Source organism: Pongo pygmaeus, chromosome 1 (genome assembly GCF_028885625.2).
Source record: "Pongo pygmaeus isolate AG05252 chromosome 1, NHGRI_mPonPyg2-v2.0_pri, whole genome shotgun sequence".
NCBI lineage: Eukaryota > Metazoa > Chordata > Mammalia > Primates > Hominidae > Pongo > Pongo pygmaeus.
Genome location: NC_072373.2, coordinates 100,379,782 through 100,402,300, shown reverse-complemented (window position 1 = coordinate 100,402,300; position 22,519 = coordinate 100,379,782). Strand labels below are relative to the sequence as shown.

Sequence of the window (22,519 nt, the reverse complement as noted above, 5' to 3'; positions counted from 1 at the left end):
AGCCTTGCTCTTCAAAGAGAGGGAAAAAAAAAGAAAGAAAAATTATTTAAAAATTATTTTAAAACATAAACATAAAACTTAATAACAATGTAAATACAAAATATTCAGCTAAAAGTTGGAAGGGTTCAGACCAATATGAATTACACGATCCACTACATCTGTTTGCCATTGAAAACAAACAAGAAAAAACCAGCAGTCTTTTGATTTAGAATATTTTTAGTCATCTCAACCATTTCATGAAATAGAAGATAGTTTAAAAGAGAAAAAAAAATCCAGGATAGAAGTAGGGCCATATGTTCTTATTTAATATTGGCATATAAAAGAGAAAATACAAGTAATATCAGCGTGACTCCTTCAGTGAGATTTCAATGCCTCATCTCACATATTTTTAGGCTATTAGGGCTGACATCTAGGGCTGAAGGATTTAGTTAGCGTCTGTTAGGTGATGAACTGTGTCACTCCAAAATTCCTGTGTTGAAGTCCTGACCTTCAGTATCTCCGTATGGGATTGCATTTGGAGAAAGGGTCTTTAAAGAGGTAATTAAGGTTAAACGAGGTCATTAGGGTGTGCCCTAATATGACTGGTGTCCTTAAGAGAAGAGATTAGGACACAGACACCACATAGAGACCATGTGAAGACACAGGAGAAGACAGCCATCTATGAGAGGCCTCAGAAGAAACCAACCTTTGACACTTGACCTTAGACATCTAGCCACCAGATGTCTTAGCCACCAGACATCTAGCCACCAGAACTATTGAGGAAATATGTTTCTATTGTTTAAGCTACTGAGTCTGGGGGTACTTCGTTATTGCAGCCGTCTCAAACTTATATAGCATCTGACATAGAATAACATAGAAGATATGCAATAGGTATTTACTGAAGGAAGATACCTTCAGGTATTTACTGAAGGAAGATATGCAATAGGTATTTACTGAAGGAACGAAGGTTACAGTTTATCCAGCAATTAATTCTGCCCAAAGCTGAGGCTGAAAGTTGACTTTCCACCAGTAAAGTCAGATTGAATATTTATTATGCAGTAAGACAGGCAAAAAGCTATTATTAAATATGAGGAATATCCACATACCCTCTACCCATCTTAAGAAATGAAGCATCAGCATTATAGTTGAAGCACCTGTGCTCTGGTTCCCGGTGGCATCCCACTTGCTCCCATGCTAGAAATAACCACTAATTGAATTTTGTTATCATTCTCATATAGGATTTCTTTTTTCTCTTTTCTTTTCTTTCTTTCTGAGACAGGGTCTTGCTGTCCCCCAGGCTGGACTGCAGTGGAATGATCATGGCTTACTGCAGCCTCAAGCTCATCACACCCAGCTAATTAAAACAAAAAACAAAAAAAAAAATTTTTTTTTTTTTAATTTGTAGAGATGGTGTCTCCCTGTGTTGTCCTGGCTGGTCTCAAACTTCTGGCCTCCAGCAATCCTCTTGCCTTGGCCCACAAAGTGCTGGGATTATAGCCGTAAGCCACTGTGCCCAGCCACATGTAGCATTTCTTCATATACCTATCTATAGGTTTGTAGCCCTAAACAATATACTATTATTTTTTGTATGTTTTCAAATGTTATATAAATAATATCATACTCTACAAGGACTATGTATGTTGTTTCTATACCCCTACCATCTTTTTGAGAGTCAACCATATGGATGCCCATAACTCTGGTTTATTTGTCTTAACTGCTAAATATGAATATAGTATTTTGTTATAAAATCATACCATGATTTATTTATTTATTCTTCTGTTGATGGACATTTAGGTTGTTTTCAACTTTTTTGCTATTATCAGCAATACTGTTAAGAACATTCTCATACATGTCTCACATATATGTGACAGTTCTCTAGGGCAACGATTTCCAATTCCTTTCATGACTGCACATAGGAAATCTTGGAAAAGCATATAGGTAAAAAAAGGAGGCTGTTCATAGCCAGCAGTGACCTGCCCAGGGGCTCTGGCTGCCCCAAGACCTGCTTGGCTACTCCTAGCCTAATAACAAGTGTGGGGACAAGAGTGACTTTATTTTAAATGCTAATCTGCCACGTAACTTCTGACTAACCCCAAGTCTGGGAATGCCTCCAGAATGTCTAAATGATGTATTAGTCTTTATGTAAGAACTTCTATTCACTGTAAGTTTCCTCCTAAACCACACTTGATGCTATTGCAGAAATCATAGGCTGTGACGCCCACAGCCACCTACATATTCCTTCCAGATCACGTATACTTTCCCTAAGATATAAGCCCTGGGTCTGGAAGGTTTTGATGCAGAGATCTACCTGTCATGCAGCTGCCCAGGACCATATTTCTGTCTGTACATTCCCCTAATAAATCACTCAAAATTGACAAACTGGGTTTGTCTGCCTCCTTCTTTGCCTTCTCAGCTCCTCCAGCATTTGGGGGCCACTTGGCACATATGGCCCTTTCATGGAACAAAGAAAGGAAGCTTCTTTGGAAGTTTCCATGGAAGCAAGAGGGATATATACCAAGGAGAAGAATTTTTGAATACAAGAGTATGTATAGTATATCTTTAGCTTTTTAATGTCCACATTGCTCTCCAAAATGTTATACCAATTTTTACACTTCTACTGGCAATATATGAAGTGTTGTTCTACATTTTCACCAACACTTGGTATTATCAGACATTTTAATTTTTGGATATGAAATGGTAATTCCATTGTGACTTTAATTTGCATTCTTTAAGATTACCATTGAGCATCTCTTCGCATGTTTACTAGTCATTTATCTCATTTTCAGCGAATTCCCTTTTCTAATCTTTTGCCCAAGAAATTATGTCTTACTCTGAGCAACTGTTCTTTTCTACCTGTGTTAGCTAGGAATCTCTCTTAAACAAAAGCACATTCTATTTTATATATCAGAGCAACTTATAAAACTACCATAGTGCACAGTCTACATTTTGAAAGCTGCTAATCTATACAATGGTCTAGAATTGATTAAAAAGTGAAGGGGGAAACCTGACATACATTTGTTTTCTTTTTCTTCTTCTTTTTTTTTTTTTTTTTGAGACTGAGTTTCACTCTTGTTGCCCAGGCTGGACTGCAATGGCGCGCGATCTCGGCTCACTGCAATCTCCACCTCCTGGGTTTAAGCGATTCTCCTGCCTCAGCCTCCCAAGTACCTGGGATTACAGGCATGCACCACCATGCCCGGCTAATTGTGTATTTTTAGTAGAATCGGAGTTTCACCATGTTGATCAGGCTGGTCTCAAACTCCTGACCTCAAGTGATCCACCCGTCTCCGCCTCCCAAAGTGCTGGGATTACAGGCGTGACCCACCAAGGCTGGCCCTGACTTATATTTATAACAAGCTCAAATCACCAAAAATTTCACTCAGACTAGATCATTTCATCCTTGGGAATGCAAAGATCTTATTTAACTAATTTTCAGTTACTCAGGTCTCTGAGTATATTACCTGTAGTTTCTGCAGATAGAAATGGTTCTAGGCCAGGCATGGTGGCTCATGTCTATAATCCCAGCACTTTGGGAGGCCAAGGCAGGCAGATCACTTGAGGCCAAGAGTTCGAGACCAGCCTGGCCAACATGGTGATACCCTGTCTGTACTAAAAATACAAAAATTAGCTGGTTTGGTGGCGGGCGCCTGTAGTGCCAGTTATTGAGGAGGCTGAGGCATGATAATCACTGGAACACAGAGCCAGAGGTTGCAGTGAACCGAGATGGCACCACTGCACTCCAGCCCGGGTGACAGAGCAAGACCCTGTCTCAAAGAAAAAAAAAGAAATGTTTCTTGCTGTGGAGTGGTCGCCATACAGAAATCCAGTTTCTTTGGCCATCTCAAAATGCTACAAATGGTGAACTTATTTGTAATCAAAAGTATGAATTCAGGATCGTTATTTTAAACGAGTCTGCACAGGATTTGATAGCTGGTTGGTAGTCATGCTACAAGCCAACTCAACTATAATATTCTCACTGTGGCTATTATCAATTTACCTACTCAGAAAGGTGGAATCACTGAAATTATTGAATGTGCAGACAGAACTCTTCATGCAGATAATTTTTACTCAATGATTTAAAGCTATTAAATGCTTTTGCTACCATAAAGCTCAGCACATCACAGTTGGTGAACTGTGATGATAATTTAACAAATTCTGTTTGATTTGAGGCTGCGTAGACACTAAGCCTCTGAAATCACTTGAAGCATATTTTTCCTAAGTTTTTTCTTCATAAAAATTGCATGTTTTACAAATTATGATGGAGCAGGTCAAATCTTCCCATTAGTATTTCTATTATTGTATAGTAATAGAAGATCAAGTCTTAATGGAAATTATATTTAGAAGCTATGGATGACATTTTCTGAAATTGATTCTATGTTTAAATTTTCTTGTCAATGGGAAATACATATAACCATAAGTGAAAAATAAGCTAAAACACGTTTACCTTTTGATTTCTAATAATCAAAGCTGATATTTATTGAGCATTTACTATGCACCAGGCACTGTGTAAAATACTTTTTTGCACATTATTTCATTTAGTTCTCACAAATTCATGAGGTAGGTTATGTTATTATCATTTATCTGATGAGGAAATGGTTAGAGAGGTTAACAACACTGCACAAATACTAGTTGTATGACACAGGCAATCCTTTCTTTCTCTTTCTTTCTTCTTTTCTCTTTTCTTTTCTCTTCTCTTCTCTTCTCTTTCTGGCAGAGTCTCACTCTGCTACCTGGAGTGCAGTGGCATGAACATGGCTCACTGCAGCCTCGACTTCCAGGGCTCAAGCAATCCTACCACACGCTTCTCAAGTAGCTGGGACCACAGATGCACCCACTACACCTAGCTAATTTTTAAATTTTGTGTAGAGACAAGGTTTAGCTATGTTGCCCAGGTTGGTCTCAAACTCCTGGGCTCAAGCAATCCTCCTGCCTTAGCCTCCCAAAGTGCTAGGATTACAGGCATGAACCACTGTGCCTGGCCAATACTGCCATTCTTTATGCAAATATTTTTTTCAATTGTTATCAAGTAGGAAATCTAATTAACTTCAGTTTCATTGAATTTCATCTTTACTTCCTTCCTATCCATGGCTTATGAGAGAAGCGTTAACATGAAGCAACAAGGATTATGGTAAATAGAGAATTAATAATCTAAAATAACTAAGAGTTGGCCATATTGTTATTATAATTATACTGAAGCTTATTTACATATTTTTTGTTTTGTGTTGAAGCCTTGAGCTCTGGTGGAGGAAAATCATGATTTTGATTAAACACAAAATGGGCAGTTAAACCTCTAAATAGTATACACGGAGAAAGCTGAAGTACACTTAATTATTTAGATAATCATTCCTGATTATTTAACTTACATATTTACAAGCCTACATAAAATGTACAAATGTAAATAGTGCTTTTTTTTTTGGAGACAGGTCTCACTCTGTCACCCAGGCTGCAATGCAGTGGCACACTGTAACCTCAACCTCCTGGGCTCAGGTGATCCTCCCATCTCAGCCTCCCAAGTAGCTGGGACTGGAGGCGCTGGCCACCATGCCCAACTAATTTTTTGTATTTTTTTGTACAGACAGGGTTTCATCATATTGCCTAGGCTGGTCTTGAACTTCTGGACTCAAACGATTGGCCTTGCCTTGGCCTTCCAAAGTGTTGGGATTACAGGAGTGAGCCACCTGTAATTACCTGACCAACACTGAATTTTTTGACTTCCTGTTTTCTATCCTTTAAGCACTGATTTCTTGGACTCAGGGAAAACAAATTTTTCAAGTTGAAGATTTTAAGTTAATGTAGTCATTCATATTTGAAGGATGCCATGATTTATTTTTTAAATTTAATGTCTTTACTATTGAAAATATTTCTTGTTATTATAGTTTATTTATACCCTAAATTAAAAATAAGTAGGCACTTCATATTCTGGATTTGCTGTCAGTTGCCTACAACAAAACAAGTAACTCTGGGTTTATACTGGATGAGTCACAAAGCAAGAGCTTGGATTTTATCATTGGTTTCAGTTCTATTTTTAGAGGTATGGGGATACAAAAGAAGTTCTTAATTTGGAGACATTTAAAATGGCTTGTGTGGTTTTCTTCAGGAAGGAAGCATGCTGTCTAACTTCAGGACCATCACAGCACCCTTTAAATATGTAATAATTATTTTGTTCAAAATGTTTATGTTCCGTATCTTATCACTCAATGTATAAAATATCACTGCCACTGACATCAATGAAATTTTATGTGAAATGGAATGAGTTAGTAAGCTGTCAAGTAGGTATTTTCCTCCTCCCTCAAAAAGTTATGTGCCCAAGTATAAATCATCAAAAGGATAAAGATTATTTCCATCTATTGCTTACAGACTGACTATTGTTTAAAAAGGCACGAATTTCATAGACAAGTCTTTATCTCCTTCTTTCTTAAAAAAGCACAGAAAATGGGGAAAAAATCTTCTATACTGCAATCTAAATTACAGGTAAGAAAAATAAAAACCAAGTGACATGGGAGATTGGCAGTGAATTTTCAAATATCAGTAATTTACAGGATTTACAGGATTTTCATTAGCATTGTTTCCATGTTTTCTGTAAAATATGAACATTTAAATTGATAAGAATGGAATGTTCATGTAACATTTCTTGTATCCATTTAAAGATTCACATTTTCACTTTAATATATAACTTAAGACTTTTCTTTCAAAACACATCTAAAAATTAGTAAAATGCCTAAAGGGAAGCTTTATTTACTTGGTAGAAAAGCTGAAAGAAAAAAAAAAAACATATTCTTCACAATTTCAGAGGTGACAAAAATCTCTTATATTTCAGTAGTTTCTGATCTCCCTTAAGGGATTTGAAAATTATATATAATGTTGCATAATCTTAAGCTGATTAATGTTAAAGTGCTATTGGTCTATTTTAATGGTGTACTTCTTACAATATAATGAAAGAATTTATTTGGTAATCCTGAATCTATTGACCTCACAAACACTGGTCATTATTTTGGTGAAAATATTCATAAGCATTTTTAGTTACTGATTTCTAACAATTGTTTCTTACTATCTTCCTGATTTTACAATTCCCCAAAGTAAAGGTGTGAAAAACAAACATCGACCCTCCTTTACGACAAATGCCATGATAGAGGGGAGACCTGTGTGGTGTAAACACAAATGCAGACATTTGGAAGTTGATGGTTTTAAGATTCAATAAAAACTTGAGAGTTTTGGCTTCAAATCCCCACGCTAGTTTTAGTTCTACCGGATACGTGTCCCCTACCCATTTCAAAAGACCCAGTCACCTCGGCTCTTGCCTGCAGTTTCAGCGTCCCGCCGGAGTTAGAGCTGGCAGAGTCCAATTGCTCAGAGCGCCGAGGCAGGGGCGGGGCAGGGGGACGCTTGCAGGTCCGGTGGTCCCGCGGGCTGCGCGCCCCCACGGCCGACCCTAGCTGCAGACCCTCCTGGAGAACCTCAGGCCTTTCCCCAGAAACATCCCTAAAAGGCGTTCCCTTTGTTCATTCATTCAACAAATATTTGTTCAATTTCATATGCCCCTCTGTCTTGGGAAAACCAATTCGGGCCTCTGCAGCCTCAACACAGGGGTACTGTTCCCACCTATTAATGACGCAATGAAGCCGGGAAGACGAATCTCGACCACTGTTTCGCAAATACCGCGTGTGATTTATTAAATGCCGTCTCTCCGAGTCCCAAGTGACCGGGAGCATTATGCCACCTCCCTTGCCCTCATCTCTCACTGCCATGCAAGAAAGCGTTAATGGCAAATAGGGCACGTAGCCACGCTCTGTCTTTCCTGCTTCCAAGCAAACCTTGTGCCAGGTTCCTCATTTCGCGAGGCTCCACTCTCTTGGGCTTCAGGCTGCGGCTGGGCCTCCAGGACCAAAGGGCAATAGGGGTCTGAGAGTCCGGGCCTCAGGCATCTTCAGGCCGCAGGTGGGTGGAGAATAGCGCCCGCGCGTGGCAGCGGCCCAGGGCGTCTCAGCCGAATTTTTCCATCCCCGGGGTAGGCTTGGTCCCCTGTACACTCCAGCGGAACTACAACTCCCAGCACCGTGGCTGCCCGGACTCCCGGAAGCCCAAGTCCGGCTGGGAGGAAGCAGCTGAAACCCGGCCAACAGACCGGGGGTTAATTTAGCCAGAAAAGCGGGCGGGAGGGGCTGTAGGGTGCTTGTCAATTCGCCGCCATGAATGTGGTTTTTGCTGTGAAGCAGTACATTTCCAAAATGATAGAGGACAGCGGGCCTGGTATGAAAGTACTTCTCATGGATAAAGAGACGGTGAGTTTGCTTTTGCTCAGCATTTGTGAAGGAACCCTCTCAACCTTACAATAGCTGGTCCCATTCCACTGTAGGACTTAGCATTTAATTAAAGATATGAAAATGAGGGTCGGTTTGTGTGGAATTGAAAAGTTGTTTGTATAAAGCTTGCCCGGTGGGTTTTCAGTCTAAATGGCTCCAGCCACTGCCCAGAGACTACTTCTACCCGGAACAATTTATTGGAATCAGAAATCCTTTTCTAAATGTCTCCGCCAAGAAATCATTAATATGTCAGAGCACTTGGAAGACTTTGGGATGGGCCTGCTGTTTCCACTCAACATTGTGTTTTTAAATTAAAGCTGTTGGAGCTCAAGCTGAAATGACAGGTTATTTGTTGGCCACAGACCAGAAAACAAAACTCTTTAAGGTGATAGAAAAAAATGTTTTTGGAAACTTATGGATTGTTCCTGTTCAAAGAGACCATGTTTTTTGTTTTTAACCTTGAAGCTTCAGCTGAAAGGATAGAGCGTATTTTTCATTCTTGTATGTTACCTACCTGTTTGGATGTTCAGTAAATGTTATTCCGTATATTACTATTTAAGTTATCCAGCTAAGTATTAATGAAAAAAGAGGGTTAGATGTGCTACTTGTTTTTATTATTCTAGACTAGCATACTTTTAGTTAATCCTTTGTTTTTACAGACTGGCATAGTGAGTATGGTATACACACAATCGGAGATTCTACAGAAGGAAGTGTACCTCTTTGAACGCATTGATTCTCAAAATCGAGAGATCATGAAACACCTGAAGGCAATTTGTTTTCTTCGACCTACAAAGGTACTGCATAAACTGAGCTTCCATCTGTCCAGGCAGATGCAGAACACTCTGATCTGAAAGCATTAAGAAGGCAAAATAAATTTGTATTATCATAATTTGTGGCGTCATAATTATCCTGGTTCATCAGTGTTATAACCTTCATTTTTCTTGTTTTGTTTCCATATTTCAGTTGACCCCTTACAGCCAGTTCTTCCTTCAAGATGTCTTTTAGGTTCACAGCCATTCCCACTGCCACTAATGAACTACTCTTAACAGAGACCCACATTACTTTATTCCTGGATTAACCTCCGTATCTGTCACATTGAACACCATCAACACTTAATTTTATATACAGTTATGAGTGTCTTGAATCTTTACCACTTTATTCACATTTATGCTCAGGAACCTGTGGTGGCTTGATGTTACTTCCATGATTAAATCTATATTTAGCCCAGCAATTAAAGCCCTACTTTGTTGGTTTGATCTGCCCATATGTATCCAGCCTTCCTATGTCCTAGGTCTGCTTCTCCTCTATAGCCAGCTAGGCTACTGTTGGAATGAGCAATTCTACATGCTCATTCCTCTTCCCTTGTTTGTTTTTTTTTCTTCCACTAATTAAAAGTTCTTTGACCATTTGTCACTTTTTGTCCATCACCTTCTAAATCTAGCTTGAGTCTCTCCTTTAAAAAGCCTTTTCCTATTTCAATCTTATTTGTTACACTTTTTTTTTTTTTTTTTTTTTTTGAGATGGAGTCTCACTCTGTCGCCCAGGCTGGAGTGCAGTGGTGCAATCTCGGCTCACTGCAAGCTCCGCCTTCCGGGTTCACGCCATTCTCCTGCCTCAGCCTCCCAAGTAGCTGGGACTACAGGCGTCTGCCACCACGCCCTGCTAATTTTTTTTTTTTTTTGTATTTTTAGTAGAGACGGGGTTTCACCGTGTTAGCCAGGATGGTCTCCATCTCCTGACCTCATGATGTGCCAGCCTCGGCCTCCCAAAGTGCTGGGATTACAGGCGTGAGCCACCGTGCCTGGCTGTTATACTTTCTTGATTCATATTCATGTTCTTCAACTCTAATGCATTTTATCATGCTTGTACATATGAACTTTCCAAAATGCAAATTTGATCATGACACTCCTGCTTGAAATCCTTGAATGACTTCTCATTGCTTTTCTGATAAGGGCAAAACTCCTTAATTGTAGCCTTCAAGGTGCAGCATGGTCTGGTTTCTACCATTTCTCCAGCCTCATTTCGAACCATTCCCCTTTTGTACTCTGCATCTTAATCACCCTATATATATCAATCCGCTGTATTCCCCTTGTTCCGTCATGCCACAGGACATTTGCATAGTCTTCTTCCTCTGCCTAGAACTTCACTTCTTCAAGTAACCCTTCCCTGTTTTTGCTGACCAGGTCAAACCTGCCCCTTATATGCATTTACAACACCATCTTTATCTCCCTATTGTGTGTCACGGTTTGAACTTTTATATGGTTTATGTGATTACCAGCAGTAAGCTCCATGAAAACAGATATGATATCTGTTTTTCCTCACCCTATATTTCCAATTCCTGTCACACAGTGGACACTCAATAAACAGTTGCTGAATTAATGAACACATGCTGTGTTATAATAGTTTCCAATTGTTTCATATTTGTAGCTCTTGTCATGAAATTTTGGTTCAAGAGATACGTTAGAGATCATCTAGTTCATTATTTCCTAACGTTTTTTATTAGAGAAACTCTTTCACTGCTATGTACTGTCTCTCGAACTCTTTTAAGAATCTTTCCTTTTGGCCGGGCGCGGTGGCTCATGCCTGTAATCCTAGCACTTTGGGAGGCCAAGGCGGGCAGATCACGAGGTCAGGAGATCGAGACCATCCTGGCCAACATGGTGAAACCCCGTCTCTGCTAAAAATACAAACAACAACAACAACAACAAAAATTAGCCAGGCGTGGTGGCAGGCGCCTGTAGTACCAGCTACTAGGGAGGCTGAGGCAGGAGAATCACTTGAACCAGGGAGTCGGAGGTTGCGGGAAGCTGAGATCACGCCACTGTAGTCCAGCCTGGCGACAGAGCAAGACTCCGTCTCAAAAAATAATAAAATAAAAATTTTAAAAAAATTTAAAAAAAGAATCTTTCCTTTTTCTTTTTCCTCTTTTATATATTCTCTTTTGTCTTTTTCCACATTGTCTGAACTTTTAGGAATCTTTTAATTCACTTTGTTATTTTTGCCTAGCATATTACGAGGAAGTAATTGAGGTTTAAAAGATTTATTATTTAAATTTTTTGCCTTAAGATTATATTATAAAGTTAATTTGAATGCATTTTTAAATCTAAATTACAATTTTTGAAACCCTTTCCCCATTAATAAGCAGTATACATTGCTTACATTTTTTTAATTCTGTAAAGAAATGTGATTTTTTAAAAAAATTAATATGTTTAGGGAACAATTTATATTGAAATTTAACCAGGTGTTATAGTATCAAAAATCAATAAAACCTGCATTATAATCTTATGTAATTGGAATCTTATATTTTGACCATATAAAAATCAACTTTTTTGTTTTAAACTTTCATACTTTATTTTAAAATAATGTAATTATAGAAAAGATCTTAGCCTGCTACTTGCAAATACTTCACAAACATTGTAGTTGTGCAGAGTCTTACATCCCAATAAATTAAAAGCCAAAGTGAATATAATTAACTATATTTTCTCTTGAATGTTAATTTTTAAAGGAATAGACACATTTGATGCTCTATATAGGAATTTTGATGAGGCCAGGCACAGTGGCTCACGCCTGTAATCCTAACACTTCAGGAGACCAAGCCGGGTGGATCAGTTGAGGTCAGGAGTTCGAGACCAGCCTGGCCAACATGGTGAAACCCCGTCTCTACTACAGTTACAAAAAATTAGCTGGGTGTGGTGGCACAAACCTGTAATCCCAGCTACTTGGGAGGCTGAGACAGGAGAATTGCTTGAACTCAGGAGACAGAGGTTACAGTAAGCCGAGATTGTGCCATTGCACTCCAGCCTGGGTGACAGAGTGAGACTTAATCTCAAAAAAAAAAAGAATTTTGAGCAAATGAATACAATTTATAGACAAGCAGCTTGATATGAGTTTGCAGAATTATAATCAATTTTATATTGTGTTTCAACATCTGTGTCCTTTATATTCTTTATCTTAATTTGGCCAAAATGCACCTGGTTAATATTTAATATTATACACATATTATTAAATAATATATGATTCCTGATCATTGTATTTAATTTATCTGTTTTGTCTCCAGCCCTTACCCACCAACATAAGCACACTTAACCTAGACTTCAATATGCAGTGGACGCAGTAAATAAACAAATCAACGGGTGAATGCTTATTAGTTTTTTCCTTAAGCAACTCTCCTCATATTTTGTTTGCTTGTTCTTCATTTTCTAGGAGAATGTGGATTATATGATTCAGGAGCTCCGAAGACCCAAATACACTATATATTTCATTTGTAAGTATGTTAGTTCACTTTTTCAAACATGTAACAACATCTCAGTTAGTGTGTTTCATTGAGCCCTTCATATCATCAATAACTTCATTGAATCTGTCACTATAAAAGTCTAGTTTATTTAATGTCCTTCCAAAGTATTAAAAATCTTTTGACCTGCTGGGCGCTGTGGCTCACACCTGTAATCCCAGCACTTTGGGAGGCCAAGGTGGGCAGATCACCTGAGGTCAGGAGTTTGAGACCAGCCTGACCAACATGGTGAAACCCCATCTCTACTAAAAATACAAAATTAGCTGGGCATGGTGGCACATGCCTGTAATCCCAGCTACTTGGGAGGCTGAGGCAGGAGAATCGCTTGAACCGGAGAGGCGGAGATTGCAGTGAGCCAAGATTGCTCCATTGCACTCCAGCCTGGGCAACAAGAACGAAACTCCATCTCAAAAAAAAAAAAAAAAAAAAAATCTTTTTACCAATATTCTGTTTCAGAGGGCTAAATGTGATTTCCATTCATCTTTGATTGCTTAAATTAAAATTTTACATTTTACTTTGCCTTTCAAGATGCTTTGTAAGTCAAAAGTTGTAAGTAGACAAATTTCACATCTCACCTCTGCCAAAAAAAAAAAAGTATATACTTATCCCTATTTTACACTTAAAAATTGAGGCATGGAAGCTGATTTATTTTTTGAAGTGGGAAGGTAATACTTGAGTTTGCTGGAAAAGCAGAAATTTACTTTACATACCAGATAAAAGCCTTTCACTTCTCTTTGTTACTATATTTAATGCATTGAAAGTATAAATCATCAGGTAGTGATCTCTTATGTGCACAACGTTCTTGGAGTGAGGGTTAGGTAGGGGAGGTCTGGAAATAAACTAGGTTTGTGTTTGCTCTACAATTTACATGGATTTTTTTGATCCAATACATTTGGCTGTAGAAGTTACATCCATTCTCCTCTAGATGTCATTATTTATCTTTATGTTAATAGTGTTAGTGTAGTCTATTTGGTAACATTTCCAAAACCAAGGACTAGATTTAACAGTAAGTAGGGCATTTGAGAAGTTTTAAAGCTTACTTAAAGGTATTAGAGTTTTAGGGTTTAGACTACAGTCTAAGACGTACGTACTTTCTTCAGCGTATACTACTTAAATAGAATAATAATACAAAAAATTAACATTTGTGAAAAGACTATATATATAAGAGCTCTCTCATATTTTATTTCATTCAGTTCTGTGTAGAATTGAAAAGTTATATAAAGCTTGTCCAGTGGGTTTTCAGTGCACGACGCCCCAAGAGGTAAAAATAGGCAATTTTATTAATCTGTGGCAACTTAATTTTTGTTTGTTTTTGTCTGTTTTTGGCTAATAGTCATAGGTTTTCTTTTTAAAATTAAACTTTCTATTTTGAAGTAATTATAGATTCATGTGCAGTTTAAAATAAAAAACAAATAATAATACAGAGATCCCAGATACCCTTTACCCAGCTTCCCCCTGTGTAGTATCTTACATGATGATAGTACAATATCACAACCAAGATGTTAACACTGATACAGTCAGGATACAGAACATTTTCATCTCTATAAGGATCCCTTTTATTGCCCTTTTATTAGCTTATATGGACTTCTCTCCCACCCCAACCCCCTCATTAACCCTGGTAACCACTAATATTTTCTCTATTTTATATTTTGTCACTCGAAGAATGTTCTATAAATGAAATCATACAGTATATAATCTTTTGGGACTGGCTTTTTTCACTCAGCATAATTCTCTGGAGAGTCATCCAGGCTGTTGTGTGTGTGTGTGTGTGTGTTTTTGTTTTTTTGTCTGAGAAGCAGTCTTGCTTTGTCACCCAGGCTGGAGTGCAGTGTCACCATCTCAACTCACTGCAACCTCCACCTCCCGGGTTCAAGCGATTCTCCCACCTCAGCCTCCCGAGTAGCTAGGATTACAGGTGCACACCACCATGCCCAGCTAATTTTTGTATTTTTTTTTAGTAGAGACAGGGTTTCATCATGTTGGTTGTCCAGGCTGGTCTCAAACTCCTGACCTTGTGTGATCCTCCCGCTTCAGCCTCCCAAAGTACTGGGATTACAGGCATGAGCCACCACACCTCACCTGTTGTGTGTATTAATAGTTCATTCCTCCTTTGAGCTGGAACTGCAAAAAAAAAAGTTTTCTTAATTTAAAAATAGTTCATTTCTTTTTATTGCTGAGTAGTATTCCATGGTATGAATGTACCACAGTTTAACTATACACCATTGAAGGACATATGAGTTGTTTCCAGTTTTGACTATTACAAATAAAGCTGCTATAAATATCTGTGTACAGATTTTTATGTGAACATTAAGTCTTCGTTCTCTGGGATAAATAACCCCCAGGAGTGCAACTGCTGAGTCATATGGTAATTGCATGTGTGATCTGTCCACCTTGGCCTCCCAAAGTGGTGGGATTACAGGTGTGAGCCACCGCACCAAACTTTTAAAGACATACAAAAGTAGGATAGTATCATAAGTTCCAATGTACCTATCAGCTGGTTTCAACAATTATTGAGCCTCACCCAATCTTGTTTTAGCTATACTGTCACCTGCTCCTCCACCAATATTATTTTAAAGCAAATCTAAGACATTATATAATTTTATCCATATATTTCAGTATGCATCTCTAAAAGATAAGGTCTCATTTTTTAAAAAACACATTTCCATTATTACATCTAGATTAAAAGTGAAAAATCTTATTCTTTTTTTTTTTTGAGACACAGTCTCCCTCTGTCACCCAGACAGAGTGCAGTGGCATGATCTCGGCTCACTGTAACCTCAGCTTCCCAGGTTCAAGTGATGTTGCCCAGGCTGGTCTTGAACTCTTAGTACTATTTTCAAATAACCATTCAGCGTTCAAATTTAAAATTGTCTCTCTCTTTTTTTTTTTTTACAGTTTTTTAAAATTGGGATCAAAGTAAGGTTCACACATTGCTGTTGGTTGATATGTTAAGTTTCTTAATCTTCTGTATAGGTCCTCCCACCCTTGCCCCTGCTGCCCCATGCAATTTATTTATTGAAGAAACTGTTAAGTTTTCCACAGTCTGGATTTGCTGATTGCATCCCCAGGGGGTAGTTTAACATGTTCTTGAAGTTTAAAATATTCCTCTATCTTCTAGTTCCTGTAAATTCATAGGTGAATACAGAGCCTTAATTAGGTTAAGATTCGATTTCTTCTTGGCAAGAATACTTTATAGGTGATATTGTGTGCTTTCATTGGCTGTTTATTCTTTTGATATTAGCAGCTGCTGATGCTCAATGCCTGGGTCCATTCAATTGATTCATTGGGGATTAGGGAAAATGATGATATTCTAATTCTTTCATTAACATTTGTTAGTTATTGTTGAGCTGGAATATTTTCACAAAGAAAAATTTTCCTTCATCTATTTGGTTACCTGGTAGTACAGTTTATATATAAAAGACAGCATGAAAGTTTACTTCTTTCTCCTTATTTTCAATAAAATGACTTACTTCCCTAGTATTCTCATTCTCCAGTTCCTCCAATGGAGTCTTGCTCTATCGCCCAGGCTGGAGTGCAGTGGCCTGATCTGGGCTCACTGCAAGCTCTGCCTCCCGGGTTCATGCCATTCTCCTGCCTCAGCCTCCTGAGTAGCTGGGACTACAGGCGTCCGCCACCACGCCCTGCTAATTTTTTTTTTTGTATTTTTAGTAGAGACGGGGTTTCACCGTGTTAGCCAGGATGGTCTCCATCTCCTGACCTCATGATCTGCCTGCCTCAGCCTCCCAAAGTGCTAGGATTACAGGCGTGAGCCACCACGCCCGGCCGGTCCTTTTAAAAAAAAAAAAATATATATATATATATATATATAAAATTATGAATTTGTGGATTAAATATATTTGTGCTACCCATTCCAATTTGAAGGTCACTTATTCATTAGGCTTTAACTATCAGGCCCTTTTACATATATTGCAGCAGAAATTATCTCCCTTGAGTCAACCCCAACTCGTGTGTTTCAGATTTCAGTAATGTGATCAGCAAGAGTGACGTGAAGTCATTGGCTGAAGCTGATGAACAGGAAGTTGTGGCTGAGGTTCAGGTAAACATATTGGTCCTGTAACACATCTCATATGTTGGCCCTTTTTAAATATTTGAGTCTAAAAATAAAAAATAAGGAAAGGTCTGTCTCAAAAGAAGTTTTATTATGAACACTTGAATATATTTATCACATAAGTGAGGAATATTATTTTCAGAGGCAGCAAATAAACTAGTTTTGAATTTTTCAGAAGGATGTGATAGGTGATAAATGAATAAAAAGAATACTTGTTTTAAATTATATTCTCTCTCATGACAACACATTGGACAGCAAAGTTCTTTTTTATCTGAGTAGAACATTGTATCTCCTATTAGCAGTATTTCATTTTTACTAATTGATAAGTATGCATAGAGGTCTCCAGAAATATAATGTGTATACCTTTACAACTTTTATTTGTTAGATTTATTATTGTTGCTACTGTTTTGTAATTATTTTAATTCTCCCACGTTGACTGTTGTTACTCAATTATTAATTGAACAATTTTGTATCTCTTTACACCTGTATTTCACAAAGTTTGGCTATATCATATATCACTTATGAAAATATTACTGCTTGATACAATTGAAGTTTATGGAATGACTATTCTTGGTGCTTTATTTGCAGGAATTTTATGGTGATTACATTGCTGTGAACCCACATTTGTTTTCCCTCAATATTTTGGGTTGCTGCCAGGTATGGAAGGAAACGTTTAATTTATCAGTCAAGAGTTAATTCAGCAAATACTAATTATTTGTAAGAGAAAATTCAAATATTTTCTCTGAATATATGTTTTTAACAAAAAGGGTCGAAATTGGGATCCAGCCCAGCTATCTAGAACAACTCAAGGGCTTACAGCTCTCCTTTTATCTCTGAAGAAATGTCCCATGATTCGTTATCAGCTCTCATCAGAGGCAGCAAAGAGACTTGCAGAGTGCGTTAAGGTATGGCATTACCTATTCCTGGTTCCAAAACATAAAGGCCATTCATTTCTCTATCATATTTCAGAAACTAAAGGAATAGTTTATTTACAACCAAGGAGATGATTGTATGGTAGGTTTCCGAGCAAAGAGGTAGGTATATGTAATTTAAAACGAAAAGCAGCAATTAGAGCTAAGATTCTTAGGTTTAATCCAAGAAACACTTACAGGCTATTTAACTTTTTTTTGGTCCAGTTAAACCACTTATAAAATAGGGTTTCATATCCTAACCTCTTAAATAGTATGTTACTAAACTTTGTGAGACTTTTGAATCCTTCATATGGAAGATCTATGTGGGTGCAAAGAACTATTGTTAAATGTAGCGTTTATTAATTTCCTATTTATATCATTTCTATATGTAACTAAATGGTTGCACAAACCATCTTTCTCTCTCACCCACAGCAAGTGATAACTAAAGAATATGAACTGTTTGAATTCCGTCGGACAGAGGTTCCTCCATTGCTCCTTATTTTAGATCGCTGTGATGATGCCATCACCCCATTGCTAAACCAGGTACAAAACCCTTTCTTGGCATAATAGAAGGATGATTTTAAGTGATATTTATCAAAATACAGATAGGGAAGTAAAAGCATGGTCCATTTATTTGCCTCCTTATTTTTAGCTATTCTTGGTTTTGCTTTGTATTTGGTGGTGTTTTGGTATCATGATTCTTCCATCCACTCTCATCATTAACTCTTCTGCTTCATCCCTCCTGTACCTTTCTGCCAGTACCTCCACCCCTAATCAAGACAGCTTCTTAATTCTGTAGATTCTATTTTCCAGTGTTTCCTTCTGTCTCCTCATTTCCATGCTTACAGCCATTGCCTTGGTCTAGATCCTAATCTCTTGCAAGAATATTGAAATAGTCATCTACTTGATTCCCTACTTTTTATTTCTTCTCACTCTAAATGTTCCACAAATACAATTTCCTAAAGCACAGCTCTATCTTATTACTCTTGGCTTAAAAAATTTCATTGGTTCCCATTTGCCTACTAAGTTAAAAAGAAACTCCTGAACTTGGCATCCAAGAGCCTTCACAATGTGGGCTAAACCTCTTATAAAACCTAGAGCTCACCACTTACATAGATAATGCCACATGGTTTCCTGCCAGCATGCTTTTACTGTGACTGCTTTCTAAACTCTAGAATGTTTGGAATACCTTCTCTTCCCATCTTCACTTATCAAAATACTGCTGTTAAAACCACTCAGTATAGCCAGGCATGGTCGCTCATGCCTGTAATCCCAGCACTTTGGGAGGCCAAGGTGGCTGGATCACCTGAGGTCAAGAGTTCAAGACTAACCTGGCCAACATGGTGAAGCCCCGTCTCTATTAAAACTACAAAAAAATTAACCGGGTGTGGTTGCACACACCTGTAGTCCCAGCTACTTGGGAGGCTGAGGCAGGAGAATCATTTGAACCCGGGAGGCGAAGGTTGCAGTAACCTGAAATCATGCCACTGCACTCCAGCCTGGGCGACAGAGCAAGACTCCGTCTCCAAAAATAAATAAATAAATCAAATGATTTATATGAATAATAGCAAAGAATAAAAAAAAAAAGAGCCAGGCACGGTGACTCACACCTATAATCCCAGCACTTTGGGAGGTCGAGGTGGGTAGATCACCTGAGGTCCTGAGTTTGAGACCAGCTTGGCCAACGTGATGAAACCCTGTCTCTACTAAAAATACAAAAAATTAGCTGGACGTGGTTGCAGGCGCCTGTAATCCCAGCTACTCAGGATGCTGAGGCAGGAGAATCACTTGAACCTGGGAGGCAGAGGTTGCAGTGAGCCAAAATCATGCCACTGTCCTCCAGCCTGGGCAACAAGAGCGAAACTCTTGTCTCAAAAAAAAAAAAAAAAACACTCAAAAGCCATCTCCAACATCCAGCCATTCTTCAACATCTCCTTGAAGCCTGTATTCTTTCAGTCAGATACTGTTCTTATCTCCTGAAAATCCCTGTAGACTTGTAGACCTTTGTGTCTCTCTCATGTCTCATGCTGTACTTGCCATGTTGTAGCTTTGGTTGTTTACACCCTCTCCTACATTACATATTTCTTCAAGGTAGACTGAGTCTCACCAGTGTTTTTTCTCCTGCAAGTATAAGAACAGTGCACATAGCAGGTGCTCTATTAATAGTGATTTTGTATGTATGTATGTATTTATTGAGACAGAGTCTCTCTCTGTCACCCAGATTGGCGTGATCTCAGCTCACTGCAACCTCCACCTCCCAGGTTCAAGCAATTCTCATGCCCCAGCCTCCTGAGTAGTTGGGATCACAGGCATGCACCCCCACACGTGGCTAAATTTTGTATTAAATATTGGTACAGACAGGGTTTCGCCATATTGACCAGGCTGGTCTCGAATTCCTGACCTCAAGTGATCTGCCCGACTCGGCCTCCCAAAGTGCTAAGATGACAGGCGTGAGCCACCGCGCCCGGCTGTGACTTTGTATTTACAGAGAAAGTCACAGTCTATGTTTCAGTTTCTTCCCAGCTTATACTAACGTTAATGCTAAGGGAAATCTGTGGAGTGAAACTTCTCTTTTGTATAAAATAGCCTTGTATTCCTAAAATTCAAAGTAATATATGTTCACCGAAGAAACTTTGGATAATATCAAAAAGTAGAAAGAAAATTAATTGCCTATTATTCTGTCTCCCAAAGAAAAGCAACTATTTATCCCACAGATTTCACTGGGGACTTGTTTTGTGCCACGTACTAAACTAAGTACTAGAGATAAAAGGTTAAAAGTTATAATTTCTGCCCTCAAAGAGCTCATGGTCCAATTATGAGAGAAATAAACATAATTTTAATTGTAGAATAAGTGCTAGAAGCATGTACAAGAAGCTATCCATAAAAGCATAAAACATTTTGTTGTACCTTTTTTTTTTTTGAGATGGAGTTTTGCTCTTATTGTCCAGGCTGGAGTGCAATGGTATGATCTCGGCCCACTGCAACCTCCGCCTCCCGGGTTGAAGCAATTCCCTGCCTCAGCCTCCTGAGTAGCTTGGATTACAGGCATGCGCCACCACACTCAGCTAGTTTTGTATTTTTAGTAGAGATGGGGTTTCACCATGTTGGTCAGGCTGGTCTCAAACTCCCGACCTTAAGTGATCCACCCACCTCGGCCTCCCAAAGTGCTGGCATTACAGGCATGAGCCACCATGCCCGGCCTTGTTGTACTTACTTTAAGTGCCCTAATGGAACTTGCTTTTTCAAGAATTCCTTTGGCAAATCTTTTAGGAAATAAGCACCTCCTTTTATAACCTTCTAAATTATTTCTAAATAAATCTAGTTTTCTTAAGATAAAATATGTATATAAACATTTCTAGCATTTAGATTCTAGATGCAGAAGGGAACGTGCTAGAAAATACTTCATTTTGTCTAACAGACCTATGACTGAAAGTAATCTGTTCTCCATAATTGGTGAAAAGGGAAAATTTGGAGATTTCTCGTTTCCAGTTTTACCAAATAAATTCTCATTTTGTGAGACTGGAAACCAGTCCTTCCTCACAACTCCCCTTAGGTAAAAATATAAAATAAAATGGGTTCAGAGGTAAGTTTCTAAATATCCCAGTGTTTTGATCAACTCACAAGGTTTTTCTGATAATATTAGTGTTCCCAGGATAAATATAGTACCACTCAGATCTGCAAGAACACACTTCTCATGCTGCAGAAAACCACAGAAGCATACAGGAAATGGTACAGCTTGTAACTGCAGTACCAATATAGCTCTATCTGTGAAGCCAAAAATATACTCTTAATTCACAGGCAAAAAATTGGAGCTAATGATAGCTCTAATTTGTTTTCTTTCTATCAAGAATATTAATCTTGCTGCCCTTTTTCCAAAAGTGTGAAATCTAAAGGTATTTTGACTTTTCTTCAGTGTTTAATCAATTAAAATGACAGTCTTAATGCTTATAGCACAAAGTATGAATAAAATTTAGAGAATCTTCATGTAAAGACTAAAGAATGTTATCAGTTTTTATTTGTTTTCCTGAATGTTTACTATTTCCATATTCTGTCAGTTACCTTTTTTTTCATAATTCTTTATTTAGTGGACATATCAGGCCATGGTCCATGAACTACTAGGCATAAACAACAATCGGATTGATCTTTCCAGAGTGCCGGGGATCAGTAAAGACTTAAGAGAAGTGGTCCTATCTGCTGAAAATGATGAATTCTATGCTAATGTAGGTGGTTTAAATTTTTTTTAATTGTCTTTAGTTGTTTTTATGTAAGAAGATCAATATTGGCTTGTTAGTATGGGGGCAGGCATGGGATTTCATGTGAAAGGATGATAGAGGCATCCTGTGCATAAACTGCCTCTCAAGGGAAAGCAGAAGACTTGGATTCTGACCCTTTAGCAATTTTTTTTTCTTAGAGATCACGTAGTTATTTACTTCTCTCCCCTCCAGTAGCTGTTTGTGAGAATAGTAATGGTATTCATCAACAGTATCCCGGCTAATGTCCAAATTTGGTAATTAAAATAGAATTTCCCTGCCCTTCAATTCTGTGTTCCGAATTCTTTTTCACTTCTTTTAAGTTGTCTGAAAGTCAGACTAGTTGATGAAGTGTGCTTCCAACTTTCTTTTTCACAGAATATGTACCTGAACTTTGCTGAGATTGGTAGCAATATAAAGAATCTCATGGAAGATTTTCAGAAGAAGAAACCAAAAGAACAGCAAAAACTAGAATCAATAGCAGACATGAAGGTAAATTGAACATGTACATGAATGACTAACATGTGACAGTTTGGAACTATTCATGTAAGCAACACTTTTGGAATCTTCTGGGTCTAATTTCTACCTTGATTGATTTTATTTGGTTTGGGATTTATTTATTTTCTGTAATGTCTTTAAACAACATAGTGAAAACTTCATGATAAGCCATGTGCTTCTTTCCATTCTTCAGTAATATCTGGACTATTTAAAGACTCAAT

At 38.1% G+C, this 22,519-nt stretch overlaps 2 protein-coding genes across 8 annotated transcripts in view; one reads left to right on the top strand and one right to left on the bottom strand.

Annotated features, from left to right (window-relative positions):
- The window catches only part of OTUD7B (OTU deubiquitinase 7B), a 129,873-nt gene extending 121,885 nt beyond the window's left edge, over window positions 1–7,988 (bottom strand). The window contains exon 1 of one of the 2 annotated variants that reach the window (XM_063663835.1): window positions 7,791–7,988. The gene's annotated coding sequence lies outside the window, so the exon portion shown is untranslated. Of the gene's footprint in view, window positions 1–7,265 lie in introns of both variants that reach the window. The other variant, XM_054455781.2, reaches the window with a different exon arrangement.
- A 14-nt stretch (window positions 7,989–8,002) lies between these two features.
- Window positions 8,003–22,519, top strand: part of VPS45 (vacuolar protein sorting 45 homolog) — a 77,835-nt gene continuing 63,318 nt past the window's right edge. For 5 of the 6 annotated variants that reach the window (XR_008494865.2, XM_063663886.1, XM_063663903.1 and 2 more), the window contains exons 1-9: window positions 8,043–8,258; window positions 8,939–9,073; window positions 12,483–12,543; window positions 16,548–16,627; window positions 17,228–17,296; window positions 17,407–17,544; window positions 17,983–18,093; window positions 21,636–21,770; window positions 22,179–22,292. Coding sequence is in view for 5 of the 6 variants with exons in the window: in XM_063663886.1 (XP_063519956.1) it covers window positions 8,166–8,258; window positions 8,939–9,073; window positions 12,483–12,543; window positions 16,548–16,627; window positions 17,228–17,296; window positions 17,407–17,544; window positions 17,983–18,093; window positions 21,636–21,770; window positions 22,179–22,292 (936 nt within the window). In the remaining variant the exon portion in view is untranslated. Of the gene's footprint in view, window positions 8,259–8,938; window positions 9,074–12,482; window positions 12,544–16,547; window positions 16,628–17,227; window positions 17,297–17,406; window positions 17,545–17,982; window positions 18,094–21,635; window positions 21,771–22,178; window positions 22,293–22,519 lie in introns of all 6 variants that reach the window. The other variant, XM_054455833.2, reaches the window with a different exon arrangement.